The sequence below is a fragment of the Emydura macquarii genome, unplaced genomic scaffold, assembly GCF_026122565.2.
Source record: "Emydura macquarii macquarii isolate MOO-44397 ecotype Brisbane River unplaced genomic scaffold, CSIRO-AGI_Emac_v2 contig_2676, whole genome shotgun sequence".
Classification (NCBI taxonomy): Eukaryota; Metazoa; Chordata; order Testudines; family Chelidae; genus Emydura; species Emydura macquarii.
Genome location: NW_027132813.1, coordinates 13,507,292 through 13,523,928, shown reverse-complemented (window position 1 = coordinate 13,523,928; position 16,637 = coordinate 13,507,292). Strand labels below are relative to the sequence as shown.

The window sequence follows — 16,637 nt, the reverse complement described above, 5'->3', positions numbered from 1 at the left end:
CTGTGGTCGGAGGAGGAGAAGAGCCTCCACATCAATGTAAGAGAGCTCAGGGCAATCCGGTTGGCCTGCAAGGTGTTCCTCAGATTCCTGAAGGGCAGGATGGTTCAGGTCCTGACGGGACAATACCACAGCCATGTTTTACATGAACAGGCAGCGGGGAGTGCGCTCCTCGGCTCTCTGCCAGGAGGCCATTCGACTGTGGGACTTCGCAGTGAGGCACGACTTTCATTTATCTGCCTCTCACCTCCTGGGGGTCAGGAACAATGAGGTGGACCACCTCAGCAGGTCGTTTCTATCCCACCAAGACTGGTCACTGCACCCAGAGGTGGTGACTTTTATTTTTCCGCAAGTGGGGTGTTCTCCAACTGGACCTGTCCGCGTTGTCCTGGAACAGGAAGTACCCGAGGTTCTGCTCGCTCCGGGGTCGTGAGCTGGGCTCCATCTCCGACGCATTCCTCATCAAGTGGGAGGGGATTCTTGTGTACGCGTTTCCCCCCATTCCGCTCCTGCCCAAGGTCCTCTTGAAAATCAAGAGAGACAGAGCGGACATAATACTCATTGCCCCAGCCAAGCCGAGACAGCACTGGTACAGTATGCTGCTGGATCTGTCAATCGCCCCGCCAATGGAGCTCCCGAGGCAACATGACCTGCTTTCCCAGGACCAGGGTCGTCTGCTCCACCCGGACCTGGACTCCCTGCACCTGACGGCCTGGAGGCTATGTGGCTGACGGAGGGGGAGAGAGCCTGCTTGGCTCAGGTCCAACAAATTCTGCTGGGCAGCAGAAAACCTTCCACACAGGTCATGTTCCGGGCCAAGTGGAGACGGTTTACTTGCTGGGCGGAGTCTCGGGGCATCCTGCCGAGCTGCTCGCCTATCCAGGCAATACTGGAGTATCTGCTCCACCTGAAACTCCAGGGTTTGGCACTAGCCTCCCTGAAAGTCCACCTGGCGGCTATCTCAGCTTTCCACCAGCCGCTAGAGGGGAGGTCCCCGTTTTCCCATCACATGTCAGTCAGGTTCCTCAAGGGGGTGGAGAGGCTTTAACCGTAGGTCCGTGACCTGGTGTCTCCCTGGGATCTAAATCTGGTCCTCTCCAGACTAACAGGGCCCCCCTTCGAGCCCATGGCTACATGCCTGCTGCTCGTCCTCTCTTGGAAGGTAGCCTTCCTGGTGGTCATTACCTTGGCTAGGAGGGTTTCCGAGATAAGAGCTTTGACTTTGGAGCCCCCCTACACCGTGTTTTATAAGGACAAGGTGCGGTTGAGACCCCATCCAGCCTTCCTGCCTAAGGTGATCTCCCAGTTCCACTATAACCAAGATACCTTCCTCCCCATGTTTTTTCCAAAACCGCACGGGTTGGAGGAGGAGCAGAGATGGCACTCGCTAGACGTGAGACGAGCCCTGGCCTACTACATCAATAGGACATGGCCGTTACAGAAGTTGACGCAGCTGTTCGTTGTAGTGGCGGACCAGATTAAAGGTTCACCTGTGTCCACCCAGCGCATCTTGGCATGCATCACTGCCTGCATCAAGTGCTACTACAAGCAGGTGACTGTACCGCTTCCAGGGGCTGTTTCATCACACTCAACCAGAGCCCAGGCCTCGTCTGTGGCCTTCCTGGAGAGAGTGCCCCTGCACGACATCTGCAAAGCTGCTACCTGGTCATCCGTGCACACCTTCACGTCCCACTACGCCATCGTGCAACAGGCGAGAGAGGATGTGGGATTCGGCAGAGCTGTGCTGATGCGAGCAGCTCACTGATAACTCGTACCCATCTCCAAGGTATGGCTTTTTAATCATCTATATTGGAATGGATATGAGCAAACACTCGAAGTAGAAAACAGGGTTACTTACCAGTAACTGTTCTTCGAGATGTGTTGCTCATATCCATTCCACACCCACCCTCCGTCCCCGCTGTCGGAGTCGGCAGAAAGAAGGGAATGAGGGCCCGTAGGGTCGGCGGTGCCTCATATACCGCGGCATGAGCACAGTACTCCAGGGGGGCGCCTAAGCTGACCCTACGGGGTCTGCTAAGGGGAAAAATGTTCCGGGAACCAGTGCACGGTGGTGTGCACTCACCTATATTGGAATGGATATGAGCAACACATCTCGAAGAACAACAGTTACTGGTAAGTAACCCTGTTTTTTGTTTCCTCTCCTGATTTCCTAGGTATTAATAATTTATTTCTTGGTAACCAAGAAATAATACTATTAGATTCTGAGCTGAAGGACAGAATTATTTTATGAAAATTCATGCTGAATTGAGTCATGTTGTGTTTGTCTGTAAAAAATGTATGCCAGATATACCAGGAGTAGGGGAATCTGGTTTTAAGCAAAGTGTTTTGTAAGGTCATTCAAAATGTACAATTTATTCAGATAGTTTAATTTTAAATGTTCTTTCCTGTGACAGCATATGTTTGCTGATTGGCTCCCGAGATGATGATGTATATCACACCAAATATTTTATTAGTATATATATTCAGACCACAAATCTAAATGCTCTTTTATATTTCTTTTGGAGCTCTGTGGCAAAGAAAGATTTATTATTTGATAATGCCCATCCAAGTATTTGAAATAAAAAGTACAACGGATGATAAAATGTTTGAGGTACAATGTGCATTAGTCACCGATGACCTTTGTTTCATCTTCATGTGTTTGCTTTCATAGCAGGGGATGGTGTTCCAGTTTTTTCTTTCTAGTGTAGTGATTTGAGCTTTCTTCCATACCTGGGTAGGAAGCAGACTCATAGTGAGCTGTGCTCGTATACAGCTTTTTCTTTCAAGCTGAGCTTACTTTGTGATTTGTCACAAGTATTTTTCACTTCAGAATAACTGCTGTGTTCAACAATTGGATGGAAGATGGATAATGGCGTCTTCTGCTTGATTGATTGTAATAAATTACATTATATTCCTGCCTAGAGAATACACTGATAAGAGCTTAGTCACTGCAAGAAGCTGAAAGACTGACTTCAGAATGATTGGCTTCTTCCAGCCTTCCATTTATGAGTTTATGTTGAGAAAGGAGGTGGTTCTTGTAAAGTGATTCCGGTCCAGCACTTAAGAATAAGGATTCTTGGAAACCTGGAGACATAACTTGGCTTCTCATTATTTATGACAGTCATCTACTCCTGTCCTTTAAAACCCATCCTTATCCCTGTAGAGTGGTGGTGATGGCAGCCACACAGGAGCCTGCTTTTCTGGGATAGAAAATAGGTTGCTGCCAAATATCTGCAAAAAGGGAGTGAATAAAAAGAGAGTCTGAGGCACTTTTGAAATGAAACATTGGGCAAGAGTCCATTCTCTAATTTGAAGAAGACAGCCATCACAACAATACTTCATATCTCATTAATAAAATGTATTATTTGGGGTGAAAAGTTTAGCATACATGGCTTGGAAAGAAATTGTTTATATATTTGCCTGAATGGTTCTCCTAGTCCTCTTCAGCATGTTAGCTAAAGGGACAAAATCAACTTTAAATTCACATTTCCATTAGAAAATGTTGCACTTGTTACTCTTACAAGTAATACATAAGGTTATAAGATTTGAGAATATTTTTCTTTTTTTTAGTTTGTGTGTTTTGACAGTGTTTTGCTTAGGCTGTGTCACTCTTTTGTTGATGGTCATTTGTTGTTTCTGAGCCATGCACTAGCATAACATGCTCAGCTGCTCTGGTAAGAGTGCCAGTGCATGCTTTTTCTAGACTATCCAAAAAGGTTTTTACCAGTAATAGGAGCAGCAAAATTGGAATTGAAGAAACAGCACCTTAAATAGAAGGCTTAGTCCTTGGGCTGGTAAGTGTCATGTAAATTTCATAAACATTGTTTGTGTAGGCCTTTTCCACACTAACAGGGAACAGAGAAGCATATTTTAAAAGTAAGAAAATATTGTGTTCGAGTGCTTGCTCATGTCGATTCCAAGTAGGTGTGATGCAGTTGCCAGCTGGTTTTTCCCTTAGTGGTATCCGTCGGGTTGGCTCTGGTGCCCACATGACACCACATGTAGGGCCTTGCCAACCTCCGCCTCTTCAGTTCCTTCTTACCATTTGTGATGGTTGCTGGAACATTGGTTCTCTCTTGCTTCAGCAAGCGCTTCCCCAGTCAACTTTTCCTTTTTCTACCTGTAAATAGTTATAACTGTTAATGTTAGTGTATATAGATTAGTACAGCACTTACAATAGTTATGACCTCAGTTATTGTGGTCACCGTGTCCTGCAACCCTAGGACTGGGCGGGGCATGCCTCGGACCTCCAGGTTCAAACTCTGAGGGCTTGCAACAAGCCTATGCCTAGAAGTGATCCCCACATGACTTGCTTAGTGTCTGGGAGAATCCCATCAGAGGAATCACTACAAAATTTGCAGGGGATTCCGCCCCAGAACAAAAAAGGAGAGGGACCAAAGATTAAAGTTCCTCCTGATGGAGGCAGCCCTCCACCCATACTCTGAGCCGAGCCCGACTGAACTGGCACCCAGCATGTTGGCTTTGGTGCAAAGCGCACCAGCATAAAAAAAGAGAGTCTATGGCTCTGAGAAACTAGTCTATGGCAAGAGACCCGTGGCACCAGCAGGGCTCCCCAGCACCAATGGGCTCCTCCAGGGGGAAGCGAGACACTGTTCCCAATCCCTAGTGCCACAGAAAAAACAGAAGACGACAGTGTGACAAAAGGAGGACCGTTTATGATATTATTTAACATCAATATTTCAAAATTACAGTAATTCATATGAGATAAGCCATGTCGGGTACCATTAGAAAGGTTATAATTTGTTAATTATAATATTGTTTGTGTATGTCATATTTGTAATGGAAGTTATGGATATGTTTGACATGTCAGTATTTCAACTTGTCGCTGTGTTTCTGGGTGACACCCCTGCCCCAGCAGCACTAAGCTTAATTAATGGCCTATTAAGCCTAGGGAAAGAATCAAGGTGCACACTTTATGAGTCACTAGAACTTGCCCAGAGGACCCGGGACTCCATCATGTTTTTCACCAGGCCCACGAATCCTCATTTGGGAGATCGCTCTGTGGCTTCGGGTAATAGGGCGCCTCCACCATCTCTATTGCTACAAGAGCATCCATGTGGCACTGTATGACACCGAGCCAGAGGAATCAGCACCGTGCTATCCCCTGGGGGCAGAAGGTCAGGAACAAGGCCTTGTACCAGATTGGGTATCAACATCCTCATCTCCAGACAAAGCCATGGCGGAGAGCTCCATGGTGCCCTTGGATCACAGCAGGGCTCATCAGGAGCTCCTGAAGAGGGTGGCACAAAACCTGGGCCTCCAGGTAGAGGAGGTATGGGAGAGCATGGACCCCATGGTGAACATTCTGACTCCTTCTGGACCATCCAGGATTGCCCTGCCACTGATAAACACTAGACAGGAAACAACAAAAACTGTGGCAAACTCCAGCCTTTCTGCCCTCCACAGCAAAGAGGAGAAGAAAGGAAATACTTTGTGCCTTCAAAGAGATATAAGTAGCTGTATGCCCATCCCCCTCCCCACACTCATTGGTAGTGTCTGCCAGCCACGAATGAGCATGAGAAGCAAGGTCGAGCAGGGACTTTCCTACCAGAAAGCTCCAGCTTCTTTGCATCTTTCGCTTTTGGAGAAAGTATATTCTACCAGGGGTTTCCAGCTTGGTATTGCCAATCAGCAGGCAATACTTAGTAGATATAGCTTTAACTTGTGGAGGGTGGTGTCTAAGTTCAATGAACTGATGCTGTCAGACTCTAGGGTGTAGTTTTCAGTCCTAGTAGAAGGGGGCAAAATGGTGGCGAAGACTTCTCTACAGGTGGCACTTGACGTAACTGATTCAGCAGCCCAGACTGTCATTGGCCATGAGACAAAGTTCTTGTTGCGGGCCTTAGGCCCACCATACACTGTCCAACAGATCCTCCCCTTTATGGTACTGGCTCTGTTCTCAGAGCAAACAGACTGAAAACTTCATAGCCCCAAGGATTCAAGAGCTACCCTGAAGTCTCTGGGACTCCATATTCCTGCACCACAGAGAAAACATTTTAAGACACAGCCCCTGCCTTGTTTTTACCAACTTCTGTCATGAATGACAGTACAATAGCGATTTTCTGTATAAACAGACAGGTTGGAGCACACTCCTCTCCCATGTGCCAGGAAGCCCTCAGATTGTGGAACTTTTGCATAGCCCACTTGATACACCTCAAGGCATCATACTTTTCGAGGTCTCAGAATGATTTGGTGGACCACCTCAGCAGGTTTTTCTCCAGCCATGAGTGATTTGTTCGCCTGGATGTTGTGAACAGCATTTTCCAACATCGGGGAATTCCCCACATAGACTTGGTTGTGACAGAACACAACAAGATGTGCCTGCAGTTCTGCTCCTTCCTGAATAACAACGCAGGTTCAATCATGGATGCATTCCTCATCCCATGTTCTACATGTTCCCGCCTATCCCACTCATTCACAAAGTATTGCTGAAGGTCACGAAGGAAGGATCCTCCTTGATTCTGGTAGCCCCATCCTCGCCGCGTCATCATTGGTACACCATGTTCCTCAACTTGTCAGTGGAAGCTCCGATCAGTCTGCTTCTGGTTCTAGACCTGATCACCCAGGACCACAGCCACTTTCAACGTCCCAACCTTGAGTCTCTCTAAGTTAGTGTGGAAGCTCCATGGTCGACCCCCCTGGAGCTAGCAGCATGTTCAGAGCCAGTTAGAGAGGTCCTCTTGACTTCAGCAAAGCTTTTGATACGGTCTCCCACAGTATACTTGCCAGCAAATTAAAGAAATATGGGTTGGATAAATGGATTATAAGGTGGATAGAAAGCTAGCTAGATCATCGGGCTCAGTGGGTAGTGATAAATGGCTCAATGTCTAGTTGGCAGCTGGTAACAAGTAGAGTGCTCCGGGGTTGATCCTGGCACTGGTTTTGTTCATCTTCATTAATGGTCTGGAGGATGGGGTGGATTGCACTCTCAGCAAGTTTACAGATGACACTAAGCTGGGGGGAGTGGTAGATAGATACGTTGGAAGATAGGGATAGGATACAGAGTGACCTAGACAAATTGGAGGATTGGGCCAAAAGAAATCTGATTAAGGTTCAACAAAGACAAGTGCAGAGTCCTGCACTTAGGATGGAATAATCTCATGCACTGCTACAGCTTGGAGATTGACTGGCTAGGCAGCAGTTCTGCAGAAAAGGACCTGGGGGTTACAGTGGACAAGAAGCTGGTTATGAGTCAACAGTGTGCCCATATTGCCAAGAAGGCTAACGGCATATAGGGGGCTGCATTAGTAGAGCATTGCCCAGAGATGGAGGGAAGTGAGGCCACATTTGGAGTATTGTGTCCAGTTTTGGGGCCCCCACTACAGGAAGGATGTGGATAAATTGGAGAGAATCCAGCGGAGAGTAACGAAAATGATTAGGGGGCTGGAGCACGTAACTTAAGAGGAGAGGCTGAGGGAACTAGGCTTGTTTAGTCTGCAGAAGAGAAGAGTGAGGGGTGGATTTGATAGTGGCCTTCAACTACCTGAAGAGAGGTTCCAGGAAGGATGGAGCTAGGCTGTTCTCAGTGGTTGCAGATGACGGAACAAGGAGCAATTTTCTCAAGTTGCAGTGGGGGAGGTCTAGGTTGGATATTAGGAAAACCTTTTTCAGTAGAAGGATAATGAAGCACTGGAATGGATTACCTAGGGAGGTGGTAGAATCTCCATCCTTAGAAGTCTTTAAGGCCGAGCTTGATAAAGCCCTGGCTGGAATGATTTAGTTGGGGTTGGTCCTACATTGAGCGGGATGTTGGAGTAAATGACCTCCTGATGTCCCTTCCAAACCTAATATTCTGAGATTCTATGATTCCTTGGCAACAGAAAACCGTTCACCAGAGCCACTTATCTAGCTAAGTGGAAATTATTTTTGATCTGGTCGATGCAGAAGGGCACTTGGCCTGCGCAGTTGTCTATACCTTTCCTCTTGGACTATCTGTTACATTTAAAGCAGCAAGGACTGTTGGTGTCATCAATCACGGTCCACCTCGCCGCGATCTTGGCATTTCATCCCTAGGTTGCAGGCCGTTTGGTCTTCGTAACCCCATGGTCAGGTGTTTCCTTAAAGATCTGAACAGATTATACCCTCAAACACAGCAGCTGGTTCCCTAATGGGACCTCAGTCTCATCCTATCAAGACTGATGGAGCCTCCATTTGAACCCCTAGTGACATATTTGCTGTTGTATCTGTCCTGGAAGGTAGCCTTTCTCATGGCTATAACATTGGCCAAGAGGGTTTCTGAACTCAAGGCCCTCACATCCGAGCCTCCTTACATGATCTTCTACAAGGATAATGTTCAGCTACACCCTCACCCAGTCTTCCTCCTGAATGTGGTCTCACAATTCCACACAAACCAGGATATATTCCTCACGGTTTTCTACCCCAAAGCCATATGCCGACAGCCGAGAGCAGAGGGACCATTCTCTGGACATCTGACGGTCTTTGGCTTTTTATATCGAAAGGACAAAGCCATTTAAGGAAACAACTCAGCTTTTTGTAGCAATAGCAGACAGGATGAAAGGCCTCCCATTGTCATACCAAAGAATCTCGTCATGGATCACATCCTTTATCTGTGCGTGCTATGACTTGGGAAAGGTACCTGCCCCAGCATTGACAGCACAGTCCACAAGGGCACAGTCATCTTTGGTATCATTTCTGGCTCAGGAATGACTGATCCAGGATATTTTGTACAGCCACGACGTGGTTGTCTATACACATTTTTGCTGCACACTATGCTATCACACAGCAAGACAGGGATGATGCTGCATTTGGCAGATCGGTGCCACAATCTGCGGGTCAATAAACTCTAACCTCTCCTATGGAACTGCTTGAGAGTCACCTACTTGTGATCAATATGAGCAAGCACTCGAAGAAGAAAAAACGGTTCTGTAACTGTTGTTCTTCCAGATGTGTTGCTCATGTCCATTCTCAGACCTACCCACCTACTCCTCTGTCAGTCAGCTGTCAAGAAGGAACTGAAGAGGAGGGGAGTCTGTAGAGCCCTATATACGGCGCCATGAGGGCATGACTCCAGGGGGTTAAAAGAAATGAGGTAGGAAAATTCCAACAGGGCAGTTTCACAGTTACGAAGACTAATCAGATTAATCTTTTTGAGATTAGCAAGTCTCAAACCAGGCCAGAACATTGCTAGGTAGTCTTCCCTAAGATTCTAGGCAAAATTGCATTGCATAGCATCTAGTCAGTTGAAATATAGTTTGGGTTGATAGTCAGGTTTTTAAAATATCCTGACCAAGGCTGTTTCTGTACAATTAGCTGACCAAAAGCCAGACTGAAGTCTTCACAAATGTAATATTGATCCTTCTGAGGCTGGATCATCTCCATGTGCTTTAAAAATGCTTTACTGCAAGTGGGCTCTTTTGGATATTGAACAATAAGTAGATAATACCTCTAATGTAGCTAATTGACAGAAATGTGAATTTTAGCATAAAATGTAAAAGATGGTGAGACTCGAGAAAAGAAGCTTTGATCCAAATAGCAAGGAAGGGGACAAAACTAAGGGACTTCATCAGAAATGGTATTGGTCGACTCATGGTGCTGGAAAATCTAGTGAGGATGCAGGAGAGGAATGGGACGCTTCTCACAGCTATGGCTCCTGTTGGCCAAAAATATTGTAGAAACAGTTTTGCATTCTTGCTCCATTTGCTGAGAATACTGCCAATGAATTGAAGAATTCCAGCTTCTTCTGTCTGTTGTGAACCTTGCAATCTGATGATGACGCTCATGTGATAAGACTCCTTATAAATAATCAGAGCCAACTGTCAGTTGGGTCTGTGGCCAGAAGACAGCAGCAGTTTGTGTACTTTAGCAAAAATGATTACAAAGGTTATTACAGAGGCAGAATTTTAATCTTATATCTTATAGCTGACAGTAAGATCATAAGTGAACTGACTCATAAGTGAACTGACTTATCTGAATAGGTATTTTTAAGAATTTGGTTTTTGTATTATTACTAGTTCCACTACTACTACTATAAGACAATTGCTATATTGGGTCTTCAGTTTGGCAGTCATGCTGTAGTGCAAAACAATGGATTACATCCTAGGAAAACTGAACCTTTCTCTCTTAGTGGGATTCAGCTGAAGTGTTTTGTGGAGGTAATATTTTTGAAGTCTCTGGGGTTAAGGTAGCTTGGTGGCCATGCCTCTTTTTTGTCAACCTGGTGAGCGGCATTTGTGTCTATCTCTAAAGAGGCTTTGCTACCTGTCATTGCTGAGGGATAAGCATTGTTTCTAGCCATTCAGCAGGAAGTAGATAAGTGTTTAAGGAGCAAATGTTGGAATTTTGGGATTCACTCTGAATAAGGCTTTGTCTACACTAGAAAGTTTTGTCGATGCAAGTTACAGTGATGATTAAAAAGTGCTGTAATTACAATTCTTGTGCCTATCCACACAGCCGAAGGGCATCCGAAGTTGGTGCTCTAGCGTCGACGGTGAGAGCAGTGCACTGTGGGCAGCTATCCCACTGTGCAACTGCCACCTTGTGCCCACTAGGAATTGTGGGAAGGCAGAGAAGATCATAGAGCATCATGGGTGCGGGCTCAATGTCCCATGATACAGTGATTTCTGTCCCATCATTCCATGGGTTTCCAACTGTTTCGTGGCATTTTTCAATGTTTCTCCAGTTTCCTGAGAGCTCGCCATCTGTATATGAAAGAATGAATCCTGCACTGTTGTCAGTATTCTGAACACATCACAGTTGGTCATGCAATATATCATGAGCTCCCAATCAGAACTGGAATTTGAAGCACCTGACCTGCTCTATGTGCCATGCAAACAAACAATGCTGGGTTACTGTTTGCGTCATGGAGCATCTGCCCATGGTGCACCACTGCTTTTGGGCGTGTGAAACAAGCAGTGAGTGATTGGATCGCATTGTTATGCGGGTCTGGGATGATGAGCAGTGGCTTCAGAACTTTCGAATGTGCAAAGCCATCTTTGTGGGACTTTGTGTGGGGCTTGCCCCTGCCCTGTGGCGCAAGTACACCAGAATGAGAGCTGGCCTCTTGGTGCAGAAGGCATGGCGATCACTGTGTGGAAGCTGGCAACTCCAGACTGCTACTGGTCGGTCGCTAATCAGTTTGGAGTCAAGAAATCCACCATTGCAGCTGTATTTTTGCAAGTGTGCAGTGCCATTGATCTCATTCTGCTATGAAGGTCTGTGAGTCTTGGAAATGTTGTGAAATAGTGGATGGCTTTGCAGCAATGGGATTCCCTGATGGCACACACATCCCAATTTTGGCCCCAGACCAGCTTGTAACTGAGTACCTCAATAGAAAGGGATACTTCTCTATGGTACTGCAGGTGCTTTTGAATAATTGTGGGTGTTTCACTGACATCAGCGTGGGTTGGTCAGGGAAGGTGCATGACACATGCATCTTCAGGAATACTGGCTTATACAAAAAGCTGCAAGCAGGGACTTTCTTTCCACACCAAAAGATTCCAGTGGAGGATGTTGAAATGCCCATAGTGATCCTGGGAGACCCAGCTTACCCCTTACTGCCATGGCTCGTGAAGCCTTATACGGGCAACCATGATAGAAGCAAGGAGCGCTTCAATAATAGGTTGAGCAGGTGCTTGAATGACTGTTGAATGTGTTTTTGGCAGATTAAAAGCTAGAGGTTCCTTTATGGCCAATTAGACTTAAATGAGGAAAATATTCCCATGGTTATAGCCACCTGCTGTGTGCTCCATAATATTTGTGAAGCTAAGGGTGAAAAGATTCCCCCTGGGTGGAGCACAGAGGCAGATTGCCTTGTGGCTGAATATGAACAACCAGATGTCAGGGGTATTAGAGGGGCCCAACAGGGGGCCATTTGAATCAGGGAGGCCTTGAGGAACTATTTTGACAATGAGCACCAATAAGGTGTCTTTGTAAACAGCACTGTCCCATGCTATGAGTGCTATCCAGCTTGCACTGTGTATCTGTGAGGTGCAACGACCAGGTGCAAGAGGCAAATAAAGATTGCTTATTCTTTACAGAGTATGTCTTTATTAAATAACAATTATTCACAACACACACGAAAAGCGGAGCAGGAAGAGAGAAAGCAGTGAGGGGCAGTGTGAGCTCTGACAACTGGGTGTAAGTCCTGCTATCATTTTGGATGCTGTCTGAAAGGGTGGAGTGAAGGGGTACGGAGATGAACTAGGAGTTTGGTAGCAATGTGTGGATGGAGTTTGGGGAGGGGCATGGAAAGCAGTTCTGTATTGGCTGTAAGAGGGGTGCGAATGCATTCATTCAGTCTGCAGCATTGTAAGTGACTTTAGCAGCTCCTTTTGCTCCTCTATGGCTTGTATCATGCGCTTGTGACTGGCTATCACTCACTCCTGGTTTTCCCTCTTCTCCTGCCTATCAATTTTCTGATTTTTGGACATAGTGTATCCTCATGCCCTTTTCTCTTTTTCTTTTTTTTTTTCTGCCTCAGAGGACTGGAGGAGTTCTTGGAACATCTCCTCTTTGCTTCTCTGTGGTCGTTTTCTTATCAGCCGCAGGCGCTTGGCAGGTGTGTGAGTTTCCCCTCAAAGTCACATAATTCATTAAACAATGAAGAGAAGTATTTTGAGTGCAATAACGGCATTGATGTATTACTGTAAAATACACCTCTTTCTCTCTGTCCCCTGGCAAGCGCACAGCTCGACGATCAGCCAGGGCTTGTTGAGTTGTGCCCAGGGGGAGAGGGAACTCAAACTGTGGCAAAGGTTCTGGGTGGTGGTTTGGGATATTAATGCAGGTAGGTAGCGATAAAATTTCAGATTGTGCCACCATTTTCCATAGATGCCAATATCTCACTCCTGAGAGTAAGCAGGGATGATAGGGTTCATCTCTTCTATGCGAGCAGCTTCAAACTGAGTTCAATGCTGCTCTGCTGTGTGCCGCTTTGGTCCCTGCATAAGTGATTGCAGATTGGCATGGGAAAGTTTCCTACAACGGGAAGAAACAAAGCAGCTCTGCCAAGGAATCTCCGGCAGAGGATTGGCGAGTACATCTAGGAAAGTTTCTTGGAGATCTCTCTGGAGGATTCCCATGAAATCTCAGTGTGCATTAACATGCTTTTCTACGCCCTGCCTACCTGAACAGGGAAATGTGAAGCACGTGCAAACACAGCTACCCTTGTGTATTTCTATTCCTTTAACCAGCTGCATAATACAATAAAGCAAAGTTGTAGCTCATGTTACTGAACAGCATCAATTCAAAAAAATCACTTACCTGAGCTCCCCTCTCCTGCATGCCAGAACTGGTAGGTTGGAATTTGCTCAGCCCTTCTCGGGAGAAGAGGAGGTCCTGGCTCCCCATGTCAGCAAACTACCGAGTCCCCTGCTCCACATCGTCCTCTAGCTCAACCTCTTCGTCCATAACTTCTTCATCAGAATTGAGTCTGGTGTCCCCGGCCTCCAGGCCCGCAGAGGTATCTACAGGTCTCTTGGCGGTGGAGGTGGGGTCTCTGCTGAGGATGGCTTCCAGCTCCTTATAGAAGTGGCAAGTCTTTCGCTCTGCACCAGAGCGACAGTTTGACTCCCTAGCTTTTTGGTACTCTTGCCTCAGCGCCTTCATTTTTGTATGGCTCTGCAGCATGTCCTGTACACAGTCCTGCTTGGCCATTAAATGAGAAATGTGACCATGCGTATCGAAGTTCCTTTGGCTGGAGTGGAGCTGGAGGACTGCACAGCCTCCTTTCCCCAAAATGCCGATCAGATCCAGAAGCTCTGGTGTGCTCCAAGCAGGAGAGTGTTTGGTGCGTGGAGCATGGTCAGCTGGGAAGATGAGATGAGAACTTTCCACACTGACCAAGCAGCAAGTGGAATTTCAAAAATTCCCAGGACTTTAAAGTGGGGGGGGGGGGTGGATGGAGTTCAAACTGATGGCCAAAGCAGTCATGATGGGGCATTGTGGGACAGTTCGTGGAGGCAATTTACTGCAACATAACCAAGTGCATAGTCCACACTGGCACTTTGTCTCTAAAAGTTTGGGGCAAAAAGCTCTATGCCTCTTGTTGAGGTGGTTTTATTTTGTCACAAAATCAGGGGTGTTGAGTCGGCGTGGAGGTAATTGCAGTGTGTACATCACCACTGTTTTTGTGCAAAAAGTTAACTTTGGTTGACAAAAGTCTCTAATGTAGACCAGGCCTAATTCTTCATGGCATAGCAAGGTGCAGCGGGGAGAAAGCTGCCAAAAATGCATAGATAGGAGTCTATAATATTAAAGATAGTTGCATGGCATGGAAATAGATAAATTCAAAGTTCTTTCTCCAGATGAACTATGCATATGTTTTGTTTTAGTGAAGGGGGACAATCCACAGGAAAAGATAAATGTCATACCAACTGTTTATTGCATTGTCTTGCAAAGGACAACAGTCATTTGGGAACGTAGTAGCATTTTTACAAAGGCTCTTAAATTAATTGCAAGAAATTCTTGTTATAATTTTTCCAAAACAATTTTAATTTTGATTGCAGTAGCACATACAAGTCTCAACCAGACTCAAGGTCCCGTTGTGCTAAGTGCTGTCCAAGCAGAGAGTGTGAGAGAGGCAAATAGGGGAAGGGAGAGACAGGGATTCAACATCCAGTCATAATGATGATTGGCAAATGTACTGTTGTATGATTTTTTTTAAATTCTGATGTGGTGGGGGGGTTGTTTTTGGTTTTTATGCATGTTAAAATATTTTAGGGGTGAGGAGGGGATGAATTAATAGGAACAAAGGAGTGCAAAAGATGAGGACATGGAAGAAGAGATGGAGGAGTGAAGGATATAGAAGAGTATTGAGGGCATACGGAATGGAAGGACAGTGAAGAAGGGGGGTGAGAGGAAGTCAGAGTAAACAGCCAGTCGGGAAACAACATAATGCCCAGAGTCCAAACTGCAAACTTCAGTCCGACGTCATCAGAGATACACTAGTGCAGCTCCAGCTGCACATGCTGAAGGAAGTCTTTCTTTGCTCGTGAGCAGGATTATTGCTGCCTGAGCCTTGTTTAGATCTGCTGCTTGAAACTTTTTGCCTTAAAGACAGAATGTCAACCTGTGTAGCCTGTGTGTAAAAAGATGTATAGTATTAGAAGAGTCTTATGAGATAATGGCAGATCATTATAGTTTCATTTTTCTTTGAAAAGCCTTTAGTAAATTATCCAGCTACAAAGAATGCATTAAGCCAGCTGGACTCCATCTCAAGTTATAAGTTGCAGTAGATACAGATAGAAGTTGAACTGTCCCTTAGGACAGACGTTTAACAGTAATCACTGTGGTTTATTATTATGGTAACTATATAAAAGGGCAGTTTAGGTCTGTCTTTTCATCATGCAGATAGTAGTAGCTTTTGTGCGCTGCTGTGAAAGAAGAATTGATTTTATAAAGGTTGTACTCCCAGTTAGCTTGTTGGCCAGGCAGTATTGCTATCTGTTGGTCACATAGGTATGTATTGGTTGATACTGGACCTAAGAAACATCTAAACCAGAGTTTAAGAGGTCTGATTCAATTCCCATTAAAATCAATGGGAGGCTTTCAATCTACTTTTAAAGCCCCAATTGAGTAAACAGCTTAATGCATTAGCTGGGATTTGTTTCATTTCCTAGCAAATTATGAAGGATCGATGGATGAATGTTGGCCATGAAGAGGAAGAATTAAAGCCATATACTGAGCCTGAACCAGATTTTAATGATACCAAAAGAATTGGTAAGGATTTTCATATTATATGGAAGTAGATGATAAATGTTTTATTGCAAATAAAACAGTTTGATAGAAATTGGCACAAAGGGAAATGGTTCATTACAAAAGTAAAATGTATTTGCTATTTATTTAAATGAGAAACTTAGTCACAGTGCTTTTTCTAGAGCTACCTTGTGCTTTGCCTGTGTATGTATAATTTATTCATTTAAATATCATAGGCACAAAGTTTTCAAGACTATAGTAAGATTGAAAACACTGGAACTGTAGTCTTCATCACTGAACAATAAATATAATATAGATTAATTTGAACTCCGTTAACGTCTCGTTTTCCGTTTTCAGTCTGTAAAAATTGTCAAGAATCTGACACTTGTTCTCTAAGAATAAATTACGCTTTTTAAAAATATTTTATTTATTTATTTATTTATTTATAGACATAATGGTCACTATGGGTTTTTCAAGAGAGGAGATCCGTGAATCTTTAGTAAAGCAAAAGTATGATGAAGTCATGGCTACGTACTTGCTTCTAGGCAGAAAGCCACCTGAAGTAAGTTTTATCTAACTTATATTTGCCAATTTGAGTTTTAAATCTTCTTACACTGGACATGCTATATTTGTTTTATGATTTTATAATCGGTTGTATAAGACTTTCAGAAATTAGTTTAGCTTGGGTTGGGTGACAATTCATTTATGCTCTGAACTTGCTTTGCTGATATGGATTAAGTGTGTTTAATTAACAAATAAGATGTCATTGTCCCCATTTTGCCACATCCCAAGACAGTTAGCCAATATACATGATTTGATGTTATTCAGGAGAGGTCCAGGAACATAACAGCAGTGGTACTAATGATCAATACTGAGTTCCATTGGCAGTGGTGTAGTATATGGAAAATTGCACAGCACTTTGAAATGTAGCTCTATTCAGTGTTGTCCATTATGTACCTTAAAAA

The 16,637-nt window shown here is 44.9% G+C and overlaps 1 protein-coding gene across 6 annotated transcripts in view; it reads left to right on the top strand.

The window, feature by feature from the left end:
* Positions 1-16,637, top strand: part of MARK1 (microtubule affinity regulating kinase 1) — a 131,051-nt gene that overhangs the window by 88,124 nt on the left and 26,290 nt on the right. For all 6 annotated transcript variants that reach the window (XM_067564923.1, XM_067564922.1, XM_067564921.1 and 3 more), the window contains 2 exons: positions 15,597-15,696; positions 16,122-16,234. In XM_067564923.1, the coding sequence (XP_067421024.1) occupies positions 15,597-15,696; positions 16,122-16,234 (213 nt within the window). The remainder of the gene's footprint in view (positions 1-15,596; positions 15,697-16,121; positions 16,235-16,637) is intronic.